This window comes from Elephas maximus, chromosome 7 (assembly GCF_024166365.1).
Source record: "Elephas maximus indicus isolate mEleMax1 chromosome 7, mEleMax1 primary haplotype, whole genome shotgun sequence".
Taxonomy (NCBI): domain Eukaryota; kingdom Metazoa; phylum Chordata; class Mammalia; order Proboscidea; family Elephantidae; genus Elephas; species Elephas maximus.
Genome location: NC_064825.1, coordinates 107,911,483 through 107,930,606, shown reverse-complemented (window position 1 = coordinate 107,930,606; position 19,124 = coordinate 107,911,483). Strand labels below are relative to the sequence as shown.

The window sequence follows — 19,124 nt, the reverse complement described above, 5'->3', positions numbered from 1 at the left end:
TAGTAGCATTACCAAGAATACACAAACATTAAATATCAAACCTAAGATTTGAACTCAGTCATCTCTTGCCTAGCGACTGTGCTCTTCACTATTATATTAGGCTACCTCCCCAGATCACAAGTTTAGTTCTGTGGAACTATCTAGTCTATCTGTGAGCATTTCTTTTCCCCAGAATTTTTCTCAACTCTTTGTCTTTACAAAGAAAAATGTGATTTTAAGGTAGGAAACATTGATCTTTGCCCCTAAAGAGCCTGCCAATTTTCATAATTCGTACCAGGTTTCATCAGCTAAGCCTCTTTCAGCTTGAGAGGAACTAATAGTCTATCCTAATGTCCATAGATTTAATGAGTTACTGTATCACAAAACAGCACCTTCTGAGTGAGATCATCTGGTATTGAGAGTGAGTGCTAATTATATCCTTTAACAGAAAAAAAAAAAAATTGCCAGAGAAAATACAACACTTTGATTTTACTAACCATTCATTTGTTTCCTTAAAAAGGAGAAGAATGACCTCCTTAGTTCATTCATCACTGAAGTCAACTCATATCTGTTGATAACACCTATCTTGAATGAGAAAAATTAGAAAACTAAGAAGATGCTGGAGAATAATTATACCAGGCCAACGGAGTTCGTTTTTGTTGGATTCACAGATTATCTACCTCTCAGAGTCACGCTATTCCTGGTATTTTTCATGCTATATGTGTTAACTATGGTAGGAAATATGGGCTTGATAATCTTAGTTAATGTCAATTCAAGCCTTCAAACCCCCATGTATTATTTCCTGAGCAATTTATCTTTCTTAGACATCAGTTATTCTACAGCAGTTGCTCCTAAAATGCTGGTAAATTTCTTAGCATCTAGGAAGAGCATCTCTACCTATGGCTGTGCACTACAAATGTTTTTCTTTGCTTGTTTTGCTGATACTGAGTGCCTCATCCTGGCAGCAATGGCATATGACCGCTATGCAGGCATCTGCAACCCACTGCTCTATTCTACACTTATGACTAGGAAAATCTGCATCTGTTTCGTTGCGTTGGCCTACTTCAGTGGAAGTATGACTTCCCTGGTGCATGTGTGCCTCACATTCAGGCTGCCATTTTGTGGCTCCAATGTTGTCAACCATTTTTTTTGTGATATTCCCCCTCTCCTGGCTTTGTCATGTGCAGATACCAGTATTAATGAGTTTCTGCTTTTTGCCTTGTGTGGCTTCATCCAGACCAGCACTTTTGTGGTCATATTTATCTCTTACTTCTGTATCCTTATTACTGTTTTGAGCATCAAGTCCTCAGGAGGCAGAAGCAAAACATTTTCTACCGGTGCTTCCCATCTCATAGCTGTCACCTTATTCTACGGGACGCTCTTGTTTATGTACTTACGTCCTACCACCAGCTCTTCTCTAGACACTGATAAGGTAGTTGCAGTGTTTTATACAGTTGTCTTTCCCATGTTTAACCCCATAATCTACAGCTACAGGAACAAAGATGTGAAGAATGCTCTCAAAAAAACTGTTGGAAAGGTACTGGACATTCAAATTAACAGAAATAAAAATAAAATAAAACATATTTCTTTTGAGAATATTTGAGGACTAATCTCCCCTCTAATCTCTCCATTTTCTACTACCCCATGCACAGCTTATGATTCAACAATTTTAAATGTATCAACATTTGCTAAAAAATAAAGAGAACTTTTCAACAACAATGTCTTCCAATTCTCTGTCTTTTCTTCCAGAAATATTCCCTCTCTAATGCTTCTACTGGAAACTCTGGTGGTGTAGTGGTTAAGTGCTATGGCTGCTAACCAAGAGGTCGTCAGTTTGAATCCACCAGGACCTTCTTGGAAACTCTATCAGGCAATTCCGCTGTCCTATAGGATCGCTACAAATCGGAATTGACTCAGTGGCAGTGGGTTTGGGTTTTTTTTTTGGTTTTGGAATGCTTCTACTGTGTGAACTATTTCTGAATTTTAAGATAGCTTAACTGTTCTCCAGTGAGTGTTCCTAAAATACTCTATGTATTTATTTATTAAATTATTTATCATGCTGTATTGAAGATATATGTTGACCTACTGTTAACCCACCTACATTAGATGATCCTTGGCTGCTGGGAACATATATTATTGGTTTATTTTTCTATGAGTTGGAATCGACTCCACAGCAAAGGGTTGTTGTTGTTGTTATATAGCACCTGGTACATTTCATGTTCTTATTACATGTGTGTTTAATGGCTAGGTAGGTGAATGATGGATGACTGAGTAGATGGATGGATGGATAAATCTATCAGTTTGTGTTTAGGAGTGTGAGTCTATATCCTGTATTTTTTACATAGCATTTATCATCAGAGAAAGTTGATATTACCAATGATAGATGGCAGTTGGTGTCGGGAGAGGTGGGGTTCATTGGTTCTCAGGAAATCAGATGGAAGGTGTATTTAATATCAGATCATAGTGAAGTTTAGCTCTTTTTGGGCTAGATTTGTTGCTGCAAAAGTTTCCCTACTCTTCCATTCACAGTGAATATCTGAGAAAACCATTAAGATTTTAAACTCTGTAAATTACTTATTATTTATACATATACTACTGAAATAGCCTTTGAAACAATATCTTTTAGCAAAGGTGAATAATTGCTCTGATAATTTTCTCATGGAAATTGACAATGCAGACTAATTGAAGTGTAAGCAACTTTGTTCTTATATAATTTTTATCATTAAGATATATATCTTCTGTGGCTACTTTGGATTTTTCAGTGTCTGTTTACTTCTCGTTTTATCTTGAAAGAGTTGAAACAATAAATTGCACACATGTGAATGTATACTACTGCATATTTTGCAGTAATTATGAAATATAGAGATGGCTGCATTAGTTGTACTGAATGTACCCAGTTGTGAATTTAACATAAAAATTTAGCCAAATAAATTTGCAATGAAATATTGTCTTATTTGAGTGTCTCAATGTCCTATTTTGTAAATTGAAACAATAAGATATTACATACTGGATAGCATTGTTTTGAAAATCAAATAAATTAATATACAGAAAACTACCAGTACATGCATGATTTGAGGATTAAATAAGGTAACAGATACAAATTTCCTAGAATATTTTCAAAAGCTCTTAGGACCATGCCTGGCACATTTTATCAGCATATAATGCTTATTTGTTCTTACTGCTATCATATTACTGTTGATTTTAAGACGGTAGGATTTGATTTTCTGTGAGGTGCTAGGTAACCTGGCAGAGCTGGACAATATTATCCAAGAAAAGGACCTTGGTCCTTTTGCTGTGGGCTTTTATGTCACTTGATTATAGAAGCACAAGTGCCTCTCCTGATGAAAACTGAAATGGAATAAAACAGAAGTATGATGTAGCAGAAGCTTGTCTATATCACAATTTTGTCTCCTCAACATTTATCACTTGGGAAGTAGCAGCATGTTCATGAAAATATATGATTAATCAGGACAGGAACCTGATTTTCCTCTTCAGCCTTCGTGGTTAAGGGGGCACCACCTTTTTCCCCATCTTAACCAACAGCTTGAAAGTGTAGTTAATGAGGTGTGTGATGACATGTCAGAACTTGTGCCCTAAGTCATCACCTCAACATTGATTACGAGTATTGATTGCCTTAACATGAAGCTGTAACTACTTTTCTTGTAGCTTTTTAGGAGGGCAGCCAGTAGGGAATCTACCTTGGTATGTTGATCATTACCCTCCATTTCCATCATTTCTTAGAAAAAGCTCATCTGTTTTGGCTTTTTATATTAACAAGTGTTACTTCACATTTTACTAGTGGGTATATTGTCACAAAAATTATGTAGACCACCATTTGGCCTACACTGATCATCTGCTTTTTGGAAAGGCATGCATTTACAGAAGTATTGGTAATGATTGATTATTTTGCTTGTGGGGCATGCTGTTTCTTGATTTTTCTGGAATTCAAATAAAATCCTAATTTGTAGCCAACATAACAAATCACAATATAATTCTTTGGTCCTGAAATTGCATCTATCATCTGTTTTGTGACATGATACCATGATGTTTGAGTTTTAGAAAAGACATATTATTTTATTTTATTTTTTTACAAAGGGGAATTTATTTTACCACAGTGAAAATCTGAGGTATCTTCTGAACAATGATCAAGAGGACCTGCAGACTTATGGTTAGTTCTACTCTCAAGAGACCAGAAAGAATGTTAATAATCCAACCTGTGGACATCTGAGACACATCTATGCAATGAGCTCCAGTTTGTGTTCCCCAAACAAAGGGAACCAAACACAAAACCCATTTAAGAATAATGGAAGCTGGGTTTCCTTCACTAGAAGCTCCATGTACTCTCAACTTTGCTTAGCTGTGGGTACCTTTAATAAGTAGTCATGTAGGTTTATTTTTATAATTCTAATGTTTTCCCCTCTTTTCATACTAAAACATCTGGTACCAGTTTTATAACCTTAGTATTCTTCCCAAAGTGCCAGAAAATACAGCTTCCTAACTTGTGGTTCGTTGATATCTCAGTAGAGCTGTCCTTTTTTTATGGGGAAAGACAATATTTACAAAATATCTATATCCACTATTTTCTGATGTCTGTGATTTTTTTTTTTTAATGAAATGTAATACTGGGTTTACATAGTGATTTAAAGTTACTTATACATTTATGGAAAATTCCTTAAAACATAATACCTGATAATTGCCATGTGTTTTAGCTATATTTTAAAGAAAATAATTTCTTTACAGTTTTATACAATACTAATCTTTGGCAACCATTTAGAGTCAATGTTGCTTTACAATTGCCATAATAAGGTATTACGAATTATTTTCTACTTTCTTTAGGTTACTTCATTTTGTCTGTAACAAAACTGGAACTTGCAAATGGCACTTTATTCCTAGAGCCTGGGGCATATTTTGTTATAGCAAGCTACTACTTCCTACTACATGTCTAATGTGCCTGAATTAAATAACTTTACATTAACATATTTTCTTTAAATATCACTAGCTAAGCCACACTTGTAGGTCTTTCAGTATGCCAGGGTTTTTGAAAGATTTTTTTTTTTTTTGTGAAGTTTTATGGTGTTTTAGTATTTGTTTTTTTTTGTTTCTTTAGTTCTATAAACCATTTTAAATTATAAACCATTCAGTGTATATTGTTTAAAAGTGCAAGTGCATGTATACAACTGTGAATTTATATCCTAATATATAAGATTTCACAGTGTTTAATCAGTTATATATTTATTTGCATGTAATAATATGTTATAACATAAGACAAGCCATTAAATATATTTATATGTTATAATAAATTATTGTATAAATATTATGTCAGCAAAATCATATTTCATAGGCAAACCCCCACAAAACCATACACCGAGGTAGGTAAGCTTTGGTTTTCAACTGGGCATAGTCCCATATGCTGGAGAGAGAATAATTTTGATAAGCATTAACTCTTCTGATAGCCATTTGGCTGGGTTCCCTATTTCACTGCAATTAGAAATGTTTTCAACATTCTTATTTTCTCATCAATATCTTTATTTTCAACTGTGTTCTTGATCACTGGTGATTGAATATTTTCTAATATTCCTTTGGTGACATAAATAAAAAAATAATTTACTAGGAGAAATTTTTTTTTTTTTTAATCAAACACCCTTATTTGAACATGACCTTTCAAGATATTGAGCTGAATGTTGGAATAATTTCATATGAGTATGTCACCAAAAAAAATCAAACCTATTGCCATTGAGTCGATTCTGACTCATAGAAACCCTATAGGACAGAGGAGAACTGCTCCAATGGGTTTCCAAGGAGCGGCTTGTGGATTTGGACTGCAAATCTCTTTGGTTTGCAGCTGTAGCACTCTTTGGCTCTTAACCACTGCACCGCCAGGGCCCTAAGTATGTCAGCAGGCTCTAAAATGTGTTTCCTAAGAGAATATGCACACTCATTAGTATTTTAAAGGAGACTTATCTGGATGGCATCCCTGAGTGGTAACAAAAATCCTGCATTTAGTGACAAAATGAACCCGTTTTCTAGTTCAAGCTCTAACAGGACAGGAGCAAATCATGCCTTGACCCTCGATAGCACTTTTCTCTACTTATTGTTTTGTATTATGAGTTCCACAAACAAAAATAGTTGTTAGAAATATAAATGCAACTGACTGAAATCATGTGGAGTGCTTGAATTCATTAGAAAAATACTGCCCTTTGATTATAGTGCCAAAATCCCCAGAAATTCAAGACATCTAAGAAAAATAGTGACATGGCAATTAGAAGTAATGAGATAGGATTTTCCAGAATTATTTTTTCTTAAAAAATATCTTTCCTTTCATTTTGCAGCCTCAAGTGCAATGAAATGCTTGATAGGCCCTGACTGAGAGTAGAAGGTGTGGCAAAAATGCCTGAGCTCCTGGACTTGGTTTGTTGCTGGAAAGCTGGACATACACTGGTGGCAAGTACTTGAGAGAAACTGGGTGAAATATAAGATTGAGTATATGGCAGAGGAATCAAAAGCATGGCTTCTGGATCCAGACTGCCTGGGTTTGAATCTCAGCTCCTCTACTAATATCCCTATGACATTGGTTAAGCTATTTAACCCCTCAGTGCTTCAATTTCCTTTGGTCTAAACTATATAACATAATAATACTTAATGCCATTACATTGTTTATAAATAAAAATAACTGCACTCAATAAACATTAACTGTTAGTATCAGGAGCCCTGGTGGCATTGTGGTAAGAGCTTGGCTGCTAAGCAAAAGTCTGGCAGTTCAAACCTACCAGGTTCTCCTTGGACACACTGTGCGGTAGTTGTACTCTGTCGTATAGGGTCACTAGGACTTGTAATCGACTCCACAGCCACTGTTTGTTTGTTTTTTTTAAACTGTATTATCAAGCACTTTTCTGAGAGCAGTTAACGTACTGAGCTACTAAACGAAAGGTTAGAGATTTGAGTTCATCCAGAGGCACTTCAGAAAAAAGGCCTGGTGACCTACTTCTGAAAAATCAGCCACTGAGAACCCTGTGGAGCACAGTTACACTCTCCCACACAGGAGGTTACTGGTTATTTAGCGCTGCATTCCCCATGCCCTCCAGCTATGACTTTTTTTTAAACTGAAATAAAATATTTGCACTGCCAATCAAAAAAGGGGCAAAACAGAGTTTTATGTAGTTTGTCATCTTAAACACTCATTAAGATACGTATTTCCTAACCTTTATTTAGATTTAAAAAATCTACTGTCTTCATTTATGACTTTAATTTATTCCTTGAGAATCCTATACTAACATATTATAAGCTTGAAAAACAACTGGTTTCAATCTTCAGAACGTATTTTCCTTCTCTGTACACTTGATTTCCTCTCTTTTCCACATGCATGTTTTTTTCTGTGCTCTGGTGTTGAGACTTGTCCATCAGTATCATGTCTCAGCCCACTGCTACATCCACAATTTGAAACTGCATGCCAGTTAAAGCAGCAGGAACTTCGTTTTTTTTTTCCTCTGTATCTGTAAAAGGTAACTGGGAATATTATACAAATTCTACTTTGTGTTATACCAACTTTAGTGCCTTAGTTCCTTTTCATGGCTTATTTGTAATAGGCAAAATATACAAAAAGTCAAGGACAGAGCTATATCAGAACCCATACTGCCCTATTCTATGATGTTCCAAAGATATTCCCATAAACAGCCTCCCAGAAGAAGAAAATTGGTTGCTCTTGAGAAACACACACAAATGTCCCTTCACGTCCTTTATTTATTTATTTATTTCCAGGTTATAAATACCTTTTGATTCCCTAGCCTATGAACTAGTTTTATTAAGAAGAAAAAAAGAAAAAAAATTCTTTCCTAATTCTAACCAAAGTATTTCCTATTTTCCGTGGAATAGTTGAACTTAGATTCCCTATGCTTCCTATGGTCACTGATGAAAAATATGGGCAGAATATGAATTGTAAATTAAGAATGGAGATTCTTATTTTGATTTAGCAATACCCTGAAGATTACCCCCCAGCCTTACCCAAATCTTAACATGGAAGAGGTCAGGTTCCATGAGGGCTTTATGGACTGAGTTATGTCCCCCCCCCAAAATGTGTGTCAACTTGGATAGTCCATGATTTCCAGCATTGTGTGATTGTCCACCATTTTGTTATCTGAAGTGATTGTCCTATGTGTTGTAAATTCTATTTCTATGATGTTAATGAAGTTGGGTTAGAAGTAGTTAAAGAGGCAGTACTCAATCTACAAGATTAGGTTGTGTTTTAAGTCAATCTCTTTTGAGATACAAAAGAGAAAAGCAAGCAGAGAGACATGGTGACCTCACACCACAAAGAAAGCAGAGTCAGGAGCTCATGTCCTTTGGACCTAGGGTCCCTACAATAAAAAGCTCCTAGATCAGTGGAAGATTGATGACAAGGACCTTTCCCCAGAGGCTACAGAGAGAGAAGGATTTCCCCTGGAGCTAGCACCCTGAATTTGAACTTCTAGTCTCCCAGACTGTGAGAGAATACATTTCTCTTTGTCAATGCCATCCACTTGTGGTATTTCTGTTATAGCAGCACTAGATAACTAAGACAAGCTCATACATCCTTCTTTAGATCTCTAATGACATAAATGGTGCCTTGTAGAGAGGGCATGTTCATTGAACTGAGAAGCAGATATGCAATCCTTTAGTGAGAGAGACATAAAAAGTGCATGAAAAAGGTAGAAAAGTTAATAAATTTATACATGCACAGAATAATATCCAGGAGGGGGAATAGAAAAACAGAAAGTGGAAAAACAATTCTTTTTTTGTAGAAAATAGTTTTTATATAAACTAATTACGGCACTGGGTTGTTTCTGGGTTAATTAAAATTATATAAAGTAGAAGCAAATATTTGTGACAATTAAAACACATAAGTATATTCTGTGAATACCCACAAAAGTGGGAAAAGTATAAATAGAGAATATTCTTCCTTCTCTGGGTGTTAGTGAGATAGCCAATGAAAGGATTACTTATTCTCTTTTTCACAAATCAAGTCTTCAGGATAGTAGAGTCATCAATCTTCCAAACGTGGCATCTAGGCAGAAAATGAAGCTAAAAGATGTCTGAATTCTGAGAACTGGAAAGGAAGGAGATTGCATTTCATGGAAGTCAGCACCATCTCCAGAACTGGTTGTGAAAAAATATGAACAGGCTAGTGATAGGATAAGGGAAAATTTGTTATCACTTTTTGCTACTCAGTTATTAGTTATAAAAACAGAGGGCTTCTATACATCATAAAATAAAGTCAGAAGTTTAGAGTAAGGCATAAAAAAAAAAAAAGGGTTTAAATGTCAGTTCTACCAATTAACAGCTTCATGATCTGGTAGAGTTTTCTTAACCCCATTTTTATGATGTGGAAACTGAGAACCAGGAAATAAAATAATCTCTAGTTCCAAAAACTTGAGTCACTTTATAGGAATTATCTAGCGAACATATGGCCCCAAACTGAAGTTAGTTTATTTTCTTCATATGACTACAGGGCAAGCCTAAACGCTTTGTGCAGTTATGGATACAGGATCATGAAGGTGCCATAATGTTTTTCATCTAAGTGATATCATCTTGTTCCACAACTAAAGAGCTACGTAAACCTAAGTGCATGGCAGGTTGGAATCATACAGGTGTAAAGGAGTTCCTTCTGGTAGGATTAACAGAAAATCCACATTTGCAGCTCCCTCTCTTTTTGCTTTTTGCCGTCATTTATTGCATCACTCTGGTAGGCAACTGGGGGATGATTGTTCTGATTAGGTTAAGTGTTCGACTTCATACTCCAATGTACTTCTTCCTTAGCAACCTGTCTTTTTGTGATATCTGCTACTCTACTGTCTTTGCTCCTAAGATGCTGGTAAATTTCTTATCAGAACATAAGTCCAGCACATTTTCTGGCTGTGTACTACAGAGTTTCTTTTTTGCGGTATATGTGACTACAGAGGGCATCCTCCTGTCTATGATGGCTTATGACCGCTATGTGGCAATAGCTAATCCCTTGTTGTATACAGTCATCATGACTCTAAGGGTTAGTATTCAGATGGTCCTTGTGTCTTACTTAGGTGGATTCATTAATTCCTTGACACATACAATAGGCTTGCTTAAACTAGACTTCTGTGGTCCTAACATTGTGAACCATTATTTCTGTGATATTCCTCCTCTTTTGAGACTCTCTTGCTCTGATTTCCATACCAATGAGATGCTGCTTTTGATCTTCTCTGGGGTTATTGCAATGTTCACTTTCATTGTCATTATGGTCTCTTATGTCCGCATCATCATTGCCATCCAGAGAATTCGCTCAGCTGAAGGAAGGCACAAGGCCTTCTCCACATGTGCCTCACACCTGACTGCTGTGACCTTATTCTATGGGTCTGCGACTATTAGTTACATCCAGCCAAACTCCCAATATTCACTGGAGCAGGAGAAGGTCTCTGCTGTGTTTTATACATTGGTGATTCCCATGCTAAACCCGCTGATTTACAGCCTGAGGAATAAGGATGTGAAAGATGCTGCAAAAGGTCAATGTTGTGGAAGATAAACCCCACTGGGCTGAATCCTGTGCATGTCTTTGCTAACCTGACATTAACCAGCAAAGAGATAGGAGCCTTTAAAGTTGTTTCATAGATAAAATCACAAGAAAAATACGATCAAAATATTCTCATGCCATTTGAGGAGGGAGTGTTGAATATGACATGAAGATTAAAAATTATTTTAATTCTCCTTTCATGGTTTTGGTGATTATTTAATTTCCTCAAAAACTGTTAAATCTTTTTTTTTTTTTTTCCCTAACAAACTTCCTGTGCTAAACTCTGAAAGATCTCACCATGGATTCAAAAGAATCAGTCATTGCTGAGGTCTTAAAAGCTTATAAGTGGCCATCTGAGATACACCTACTGGTCCCGTCCAGACAAGAGCAAAGGAGAATGAAGAAAGTCGAAGACACAAGGAAAATATTAATCTAAAGGACTAATGGACCATAAGTTCCACAGCCTCCATCAGCCTGAGCCCAGGAGAACTATATAGTACCTGGCTATCATCATGAACTGCTCTGACAGGGCTCACAGTAGAGGGTCCCAGACAGAGCAGTAGAAAATGTAGAACAAAATTCAAATACACAAAGTAAAAGACCAGACTTATTGTTCTGTCAGAGACTGAAAGAACCCTCAAGAGTATGGCCCCTGGCACCCTTTTAACTTAGAAACTGAAGTCACTCCCAAAGTTCATCCTTCAGCCAAAGATTAGACAGTTTTTTTTTATGAAACAATAACACACTTGAGGAGCGTGTTTCTTAATTCAAACATTTATGAGACTAAAAGGGCAACACCTGCCCCAAAATAATGAGAAGAAGGCTGGAAGGACAGGAAACATACATGTATGGAAATAGTGAATTGGGATGTGGAAGGGGAGGGTGTTAACATATCAAGGGGACTGCAACCAATGTCACAAAACAAGTTGTGTATAAATTGTTGAATGAGAAACTAAATTTTGTCTGTATAGTCTCACCTATAAAATTTGAAATATTCCCTTAGTCCCATTCTCTAAGATCACTCACACAAATTGATTTTATTCTAAAAATGTCACCATTCAGGCAAAAATATATCTTTCATTTTTATTTCATAGTATCCTATAAAAAATGGCTATAGAAAACAACTCTTATTATTTATAATTTATTTATTCAATGCACTTCTATTGAGTACCTTTATTGTGCCAGTTACTCTGTGTGATCTAAATCTAGAGAGATTTAAACTATGGATCAAAAGCTGTTACAGGAAGAGGGGGGCATGGGAAATGGGGATGACTGTTTAAAAACATGAAAATACAGGAGTTATGTCTACTATGAAATGTTTAAACAAAAGTGGTAGAAAATGATGAGTCATTTAGAGGCACGTGTGTGAAGGCCTTCGGATGCCAGGATAACATGCTTTAAAACTCTTTCAGTGCATAGTAAGTGAAGCCCTAAGTGAGAGATACATAGAATTCTTCGGAAAAATTCTCGTGATGACACTGTTATCAACATATTGGAAGGTTAGAAGTATTTGGGAAAATTACTCGGAAACTTTAAAAAAAAAAATTACTCTGAGAAAGATAAGTATTACGGGTGATCAATACACAGAAGGCAAGTGATTTAAGACAGAGCTCATGAAAATCGTCAACAGCACTTGAAAAATAATTAGATTTTTATTTTTGAGAAAAAGAATACATAATGGATGGAAGACTTTGAAACTGTGTAACTAGGAAGATAAACTGGCTAAGGAGGAAAAAAAGATGAGGTGTTTTATATATATACACATATAAATATATATATATACATATATATAAAATGTTACATATTATAAATATAATATACATATAAATATATGTATGCATATATACACATATATGTATGACATTAGAATTCCTGAAGAGCTTTCTGAAAAGTGGGTATAGCCAAGAACTAAGATTTCCCAGAGTGATCAAGAAACAACAAAAAAGACAGAACTGGAGACAAGAGAGCAAGGAGAGATGTAGCAGGAGATGCTGCCAGAAAGGAAAAGGGAGTCAGATTGCATGGGATATATAGTCTAGAGACTTTGGACCTGAATGAGAGGAAAGGCAAAGAGTCATCAGGCAGAGGAGTGACATGATCCAACTTACACATTAAAAAGTTCACTCGGGCTGCTGTGTTGATAATAGATAGACCAAGAAGGGCAAGAGTGAAAGACAGAAGCCCAGCCAGGAGGCTGCACAATAATTCAGATAAGAGATGATGGCATGTTAGGCCAGATCTATCATAATGAAAGTAGTGAGAAATACAGGTGCAAAATATATTTTGATGGTAGGCCTGGCAGGATGGTAGAGGAAACAGAGGAATCAAAGAGGATACAAAAGTTTTTTTTGTTGTCGTTGTTAATAGACAGCCGACAAAAGATAACACAATTTGAAATCTCAAAAATGTGTATTGTTTTCAAGCACATTCATAATATTTACAAAGATGACCATATGATGGGACAAAAACAAGTCTTAATGCACATCAAAGGAGAGTGTATACTAGTTCTGTAAGTGCAGAAAAGCTGCTTAAATTTACTAAGAAGTTTTTTCACTTGTAAAGGGATAATAATTATACCTTCTTCAGAGTTCTATTAGATAGATAAACAGAGAGAGAGAGAGAGTTTAATGTGTTTTTAGTCTCTGTTAAGACCTGAAATTTTACAAGCTCAAAATATTATGAAAATAATGCCTAAAGGATCAAGGATCTAAGACATTTTAATTACAAGAATAAAAAATTCAAGATAAGTATAAGTGATACAGCACACTGGACAGGGTTTGCCAGTTATTGTGAGAAGATGAAACCATTACCTTATATTAATTCTCAAACTTTGGGCAAGCATGAACATTATATTAGAAAATAAAGCTATAACATTATTGTATGTAAATAAATATATGTATACAATTGTGTATATATTGGTATGTATATATGTACAGAAAGAGATAAAGCAAATGCAGAAATTGCGATTGGTGTTTATAGGTAAAGGGTACCTGGGTGACCACTGTAGTGTGACAAATTTGTATTGTCTTTTAATCTGTAATATGTTTGATTTTTTTTTTTTTCAAAATAAAGAGTTATGAAAATGATAAAGTCCTTATAAAAGAAACACTTTTATTTCTGAATGTGATGGAGTTAGCTCGTGGTCAAGACAACATTTCTGCAAAAATAACAGGAAAAGCAGGATAAGATAAAGAAAGAATCTAGTGAAAAAAGTGAATCACTGCTAAGTCAAAGAAAACTGGAGTGACTGCAAATTCAGAAAGATTCACCTTGGGGAGGGTAGATGAGTCATTGCGCTGACTCAGGCACACCTGAAAATCTAGGTTTGACATGCATGGAGGACCCTGTGGGGTTCAGAGTAACTAGTAGCGTTCCTACCAGATATTCGGCAATCTCATCGCATATGGTTGTATGTTTCCTCAGGACATTAACCAAACTCTGGGCCTTGAGACCAAATAAATAAATAGGAAAAAAAAAAAAAAAAGAAGAAATGGATGGATGGGTGGATGGATGGATGGATAGACAGATGTACAGATGGATGGATAAATAGATAGTCACAAGTGGAGAAATATTTAAAAGCAGAGAGGAAATTTTAATGGTGTCCTAAACCATGCAAATATTAAGTATTGTGACCTACCAAATGAAGGGTTCCCCAATTCTAGACTTTTGCTCAGAGACTATTCTGGGGGGAAGGAGAAGCTTGAGGAGCCCTAGGCAGTTATGTTTTCTGGAAAGACGAACTGGATTAAAAAGGAGGATAAACACAGCACTTTTCCTCACAGGGAATTTCTGAGTTTGGAGTTTGGGGTTGGGGTTGTAAGAAATTAGTCCTGGGCTATAAAGGCAGAGTGACATCACCTAGAGTCTTGCTGTTCTTACAAGACAAAATCCTACTAAAGGGAAAGTTATCAACAAATGTAATAAAGTCTTCGGCTCAAACATTTGCCAAATTTTGACCTTGCTGTAATCCAGGACACTGAAGGACCACTTCCAAGGAGGAGACTGAGCTAGAAAGGAAAAGCGAAATTTTTCTCAGTCTTTAGGTTCTTGGTTAATAAAGTCTTGTCAGAGGGAAAGGGCGTGTATCAAACATAGAACAGCTCTCTCATGATATTTGCTAGAGCATGAAGATACATGTGGCTGGAGGGTGAACTCACACCTCCAAAGAGTTGAAACTGATTCTCCGCCAGTGTTTAAAGGATGGAGGGAGAGACACAGAGAGAAAAATACCAGGTTCTCAATTAAACCGTGGGAAGCCAATACCCCAGAAACAGTAACAAGCCAGGAGAAAAATGTGTTGTAAGTCTAAACAATCAGATTCCAGCTTTATTAATAACTGAATTTTCATGATTAGCCCTCACCCTTTCTCACTACAGGGGAAAGTACATCCCTTCCCTGGTAAAAAGTAATGTCATTTTCAGTCTCTCTGATGCTTTAAGAGCCAGAATGTATGATCAAAAGTCAAAGGGCGCAATATACAGAGACCTGCAAAAATTTACATGTTGGAGTTAGCAAAGGGCTTTATTTTTTTTAAAGAAAACAGAAAAAAGTTGGAAAATCTTGTGAGAAATATTTTAAGAGAGGATTAAATGAGTAAAAACAAAATCAGTCAACAAACAGCGCTGGGACAACTGTATCCCCACATGCTAAGAATGAGGATGGACTTTACCTCATGCCATATACAAAAAATACTCAAAATGAATCAATGGCATGAATATTAGAAAAAAAAAAAAAAAACATAAAATCCTTAGATGAAAACTTAAGGATATAGCTTCAATTATGTGATCCTGCTGAGAAAAATAAACAGAAAATAAAATTTGCTAACATGAACGGACATACAGGATTAGAAAGAAAAAAAAACTTGTTTAAATTAATAGTAGTTAAAAGGTTACTACATGTTGACAAATAACATTTTGTGGTTAATAGTTTTTGAAAAAAAAAAAATTTCCCCTTAGAATGGGAATAAAACTAGAGGCCTCCTATAAATACTTTTATTAAACATTTCTCTAAAATTTCTAAAACATGTAATATGTCAAGAAAAAAATATTCTATTTGAGAGTATAAAGTAAAATTGTCATAATTATAATTTTTTTAAATTAATTTTTACCATCCTTTAAGTGAAAATTTACAAATCAGGTCAGTCTCTCATACAGAAATTTACATACAACTTGCTAAAAAAAAAAAAAAAAAACACTCCTAATTGCTCTCCCTCTGATGAGATAGCACACTACTTCCCCCATTCTCCCTCCTCGTGTACATTTAGGTAGCTTCTGGCCACCTCTGTCCTCTCATCTCTCCTCCAGACAGGAGATGCCAACATAGTCTCATGTGTCGACTTGGTCCAGAAAGCTTGCTCTTCACCAGTCTCACTTTCCATCCACTATTCCTGGCCGATCCCTGCCTGAAGAGTTGGCTTTGGGAATGGTTCCTGCCCTTGGGTAGCAGAAGGTCTGGGGTCCATGGCCTCCGGGGTTCCTCCAGTCCCAGTCTGACCATTAAGTCTGGTCTTTTTATGAGAATTTGGCGTCTGCATTCCACAGCTCTCCTTTTCCCTCAGGGTTTCTCTGTTGAGTTCCCTGTCAAGGCAGTCATCGGTTGTGTCCAGCTACCATCTAGCTCTTCTGGTCTCAGGCTAATGTAGTCTCTGGTTTATGTGGTCCTTTTTGTCTCTTAGACTCAGAATTATTTTGTGCCTTTGATGTTCTTCACTCTTCCTTGTTCCAGGTGGATTGAGACCAACTGATGCATCTTAGATGACTCCTTGCTAGCGTTTAAGACTGCAGACGCCGCTCTCCAAAGTGGGATGCAGAATGTTTTCTTAAAAGATTTTATTATGCCAATTGACTTAGATGTCCCCTGAAATCATGGTCCTCAAACCCCCGCCCCTGCTGTACTGGTATTTGAAGTGTTCAGTTTTTTAAGGAAACTTCTTTGTTTTTGGTTTAGCCCATTTGTGTTGACCTCTCCTGTATTATGTATTATCTTCCCCTTCATCTAAAATGAAAGCTATCTACTATCTAATTAGTGAATACCCCTCTTCCTCCCTCCTCGCTCTCGTAACCATCAAAGTGTATCTTCTTCTCTACCTAAACTGTTTCTCCAGTTCTTTTAATAGTGGTCTTATACAATATTTGCCCTTTTGCAATTGACTGATTTCACTCAACATAATGTCTTCTAGATTTCTCCATGTTATGAAATGTTTCATGGATTCAACGTTGTTCTTTACCAATGCGTAGTATTGCATTGTGCAAATACACCATAGTTTATTTATCCATTCATCCGTTGATGGGCACCTTGGCTGCTTCCATCCTTTTTCCTATTGTAAACAGCGCTGCAATAAACATGAATGTGCATATATCTGTTCGTGTAAAGGCTCTTATTTCTCTAGGATACATTCCAAGGAGTGGGATTGCTGGATCACATGGTAGTTCTAATTCTAGCTTTTTTAAAAAAAGTGCCAAATCGATTTCCAAAGTGGTTGTACCATTTTGCATTCCCACCAGCAGTGTATAAGCATACCAGTCTCTCTACAACCTCTCCAACATTTATTATTTTGTGTTTTTTGGATTAATGCCAGTCTTGTTGGAGCGAGATGAAATGTCATTGTACTTTTGATTTGCATTTCTCTAATGGCTAATGATCAACAGCACTTCCTCATGTATCTGTTAGCCGCCTGAATGTCTTCTTTAGTGAAGTGTCTGCTCATATCCTTTGCCCATTTTTTAATTGGGTTTTTTTTGTGTGGTTGAGTTTTAGCAGAATCATGTAGATTTTAGAGATCAGGAGCTGGTCGGAGATGTCATAGCTGAGAACTATTTCCCAGTTTGTAAGTAGTCTTTTTACTCTTTTGGTGAAGTCTTTGGATGAGCATAGGTGTTTGATTTTTAGGAGCCCCCAGTTAACTGGTTTCTCTTTGGCATTTTTAGTAATATTTTGTATTCTGTTTCTGCCATGTATTAGGGCTCCTAATGTTGTCCCTATTTTTTCTTCCATGATCTCTATCATTTTAGACTTTATGTTTAGATCTTTGATCCATTTGGAGTTTGTTTTTGTGCATGGACTTATGTATGGGTCTTATTTCATTTTTTTGCATATGGATATCCAATTATGCCAAAGCCATTTGTTAAAAAGACTATCTTTTCCCCAATTAACTGACACTGGGCCTTTGTCAAATATCAGCTGCTCATATGTGGATGGATTTATGTCTGGATTCTCAATTCCGTTCCATTGGTCTATGTGTCTATTGTTGTACCAGTTCCTGGCTGTTTTGAAAATTGTCATTATTTTTGATGAAAAATTTTTTTTATATAGAAATTCCAAAATTTAGAACAGGTATATGAGTATAGGAATATCGCTAGACAAAAAAATATACATATATATATACACATATATCTATCAGTTTCATTTCTAATACCAGGAACAAAACTAAAAATTATGTTTTAAGTGACTTAATTAAAATTTCAAGTACCAAAGACATAATAATGTTTTATTTGAAATAAGTTAGAACCTCCAAATAATGCAAATATTAAAAAATCCAGAATTAAATGTTTGTATTCATATATAAGGAAACCCTGGTGGCGTAGTGGTTAAGTGCTATGGCTGCTAACCAAAGGGTTGGCAGTTCAAATCCGCCAGGTGCTCCTTGGAAACCCTATGGGGCAGTTCTACTCTGTCCTATAGGTCGCTATGAGTCAGAATTGACTCAAAGGCACTGGGATTTTTGGTTTATTCATATACAGAAAAGCTCAGATTGGAAAAGATATCAATTAAGCTTTAATTTATTTATATACTCAAGGTAATCCCATATAAAAACCAAAAGCATTTTGGGGGAATGGGCTTTGTAAAGAACCACGTGTAATTAACTCAATGTCACGGTAGAAAGAGATAGAAGTAGATAGAAAAAATAACAATCACCAATTCAAAAAAAATGGTGTCTGATCAATTGTCTATTCATAAAATATATGGGTGTTGAGGTCTAGCCCTCACTACACTACCCAAAACCCACTACACAGACACAAAAAAATAATATTAAGTATAAGTAGCACTAAATGTGAAATGTAGGACAATAAAAAATGAGATTATTTGAACAACTTTATAGGAAAAAAATTCAGTGTGACACAAAAAGTACTGACCTTTAAGGAAAAAATAAATAATTTCACTATATTAATATTTTAAAATCTATTTATTGAGTGAAAAGATAAGCCACAGAAACAAAGGAAATATTTCAATAAACATATCTGTCAACTCATAACAAAAAAGCATAAAGAAACCCAGCAAACAATAAGAACAGGACAGAAAACTCATTAGAATAATGGGCAGAACAATTGAATATTAGGTGAATCAAAAAATGGTTATCAAAATGCCTCTCCTCAATTTTTTTAGCAAGAAAGAAAATTTGCTTAACTTTAATCATAATCAAGGAAATGCAACCTAAAGTAAAAAAAGTATCATTAAACTTTCACCAAAAAAAAAAAAAATTTTTTTTTGTCAAATTGATTCTGACTCATAGGGACTCCATAGGACAGAGTAGAACTGTCTTACAGGGTTTTTAAGGAGCTGCTGTTGGATTCGAACCACCAACATTATGGTCAGCAGCTGAGCTCTTAACAACTGCACCACCAGGGCTCCCACT

The 19,124-nt window shown here is 35.8% G+C and overlaps 2 protein-coding genes across 2 annotated transcripts; both read left to right on the top strand.

The window, feature by feature from the left end:
* Nucleotides 1-595: 595 nt before the first annotated feature.
* Nucleotides 596-1,582, top strand: LOC126080269 (olfactory receptor 5AS1-like). Its single transcript, XM_049891524.1, has one exon. It carries the CDS (start codon nt 596-598, stop codon nt 1,580-1,582), a length of 987 nt encoding a protein of 328 aa, XP_049747481.1.
* A 7,983-nt stretch (nt 1,583-9,565) lies between these two features.
* LOC126080268 (olfactory receptor 1052-like) lies at nt 9,566-10,504 on the top strand. Its single transcript, XM_049891523.1, has one exon. The coding sequence runs from the start codon at nt 9,578-9,580 to the stop codon at nt 10,502-10,504; it is 927 nt and encodes a 308-aa protein (XP_049747480.1). The 5' UTR covers nt 9,566-9,577.
* The last annotated feature ends 8,620 nt before the right edge of the window (nt 10,505-19,124 follow it).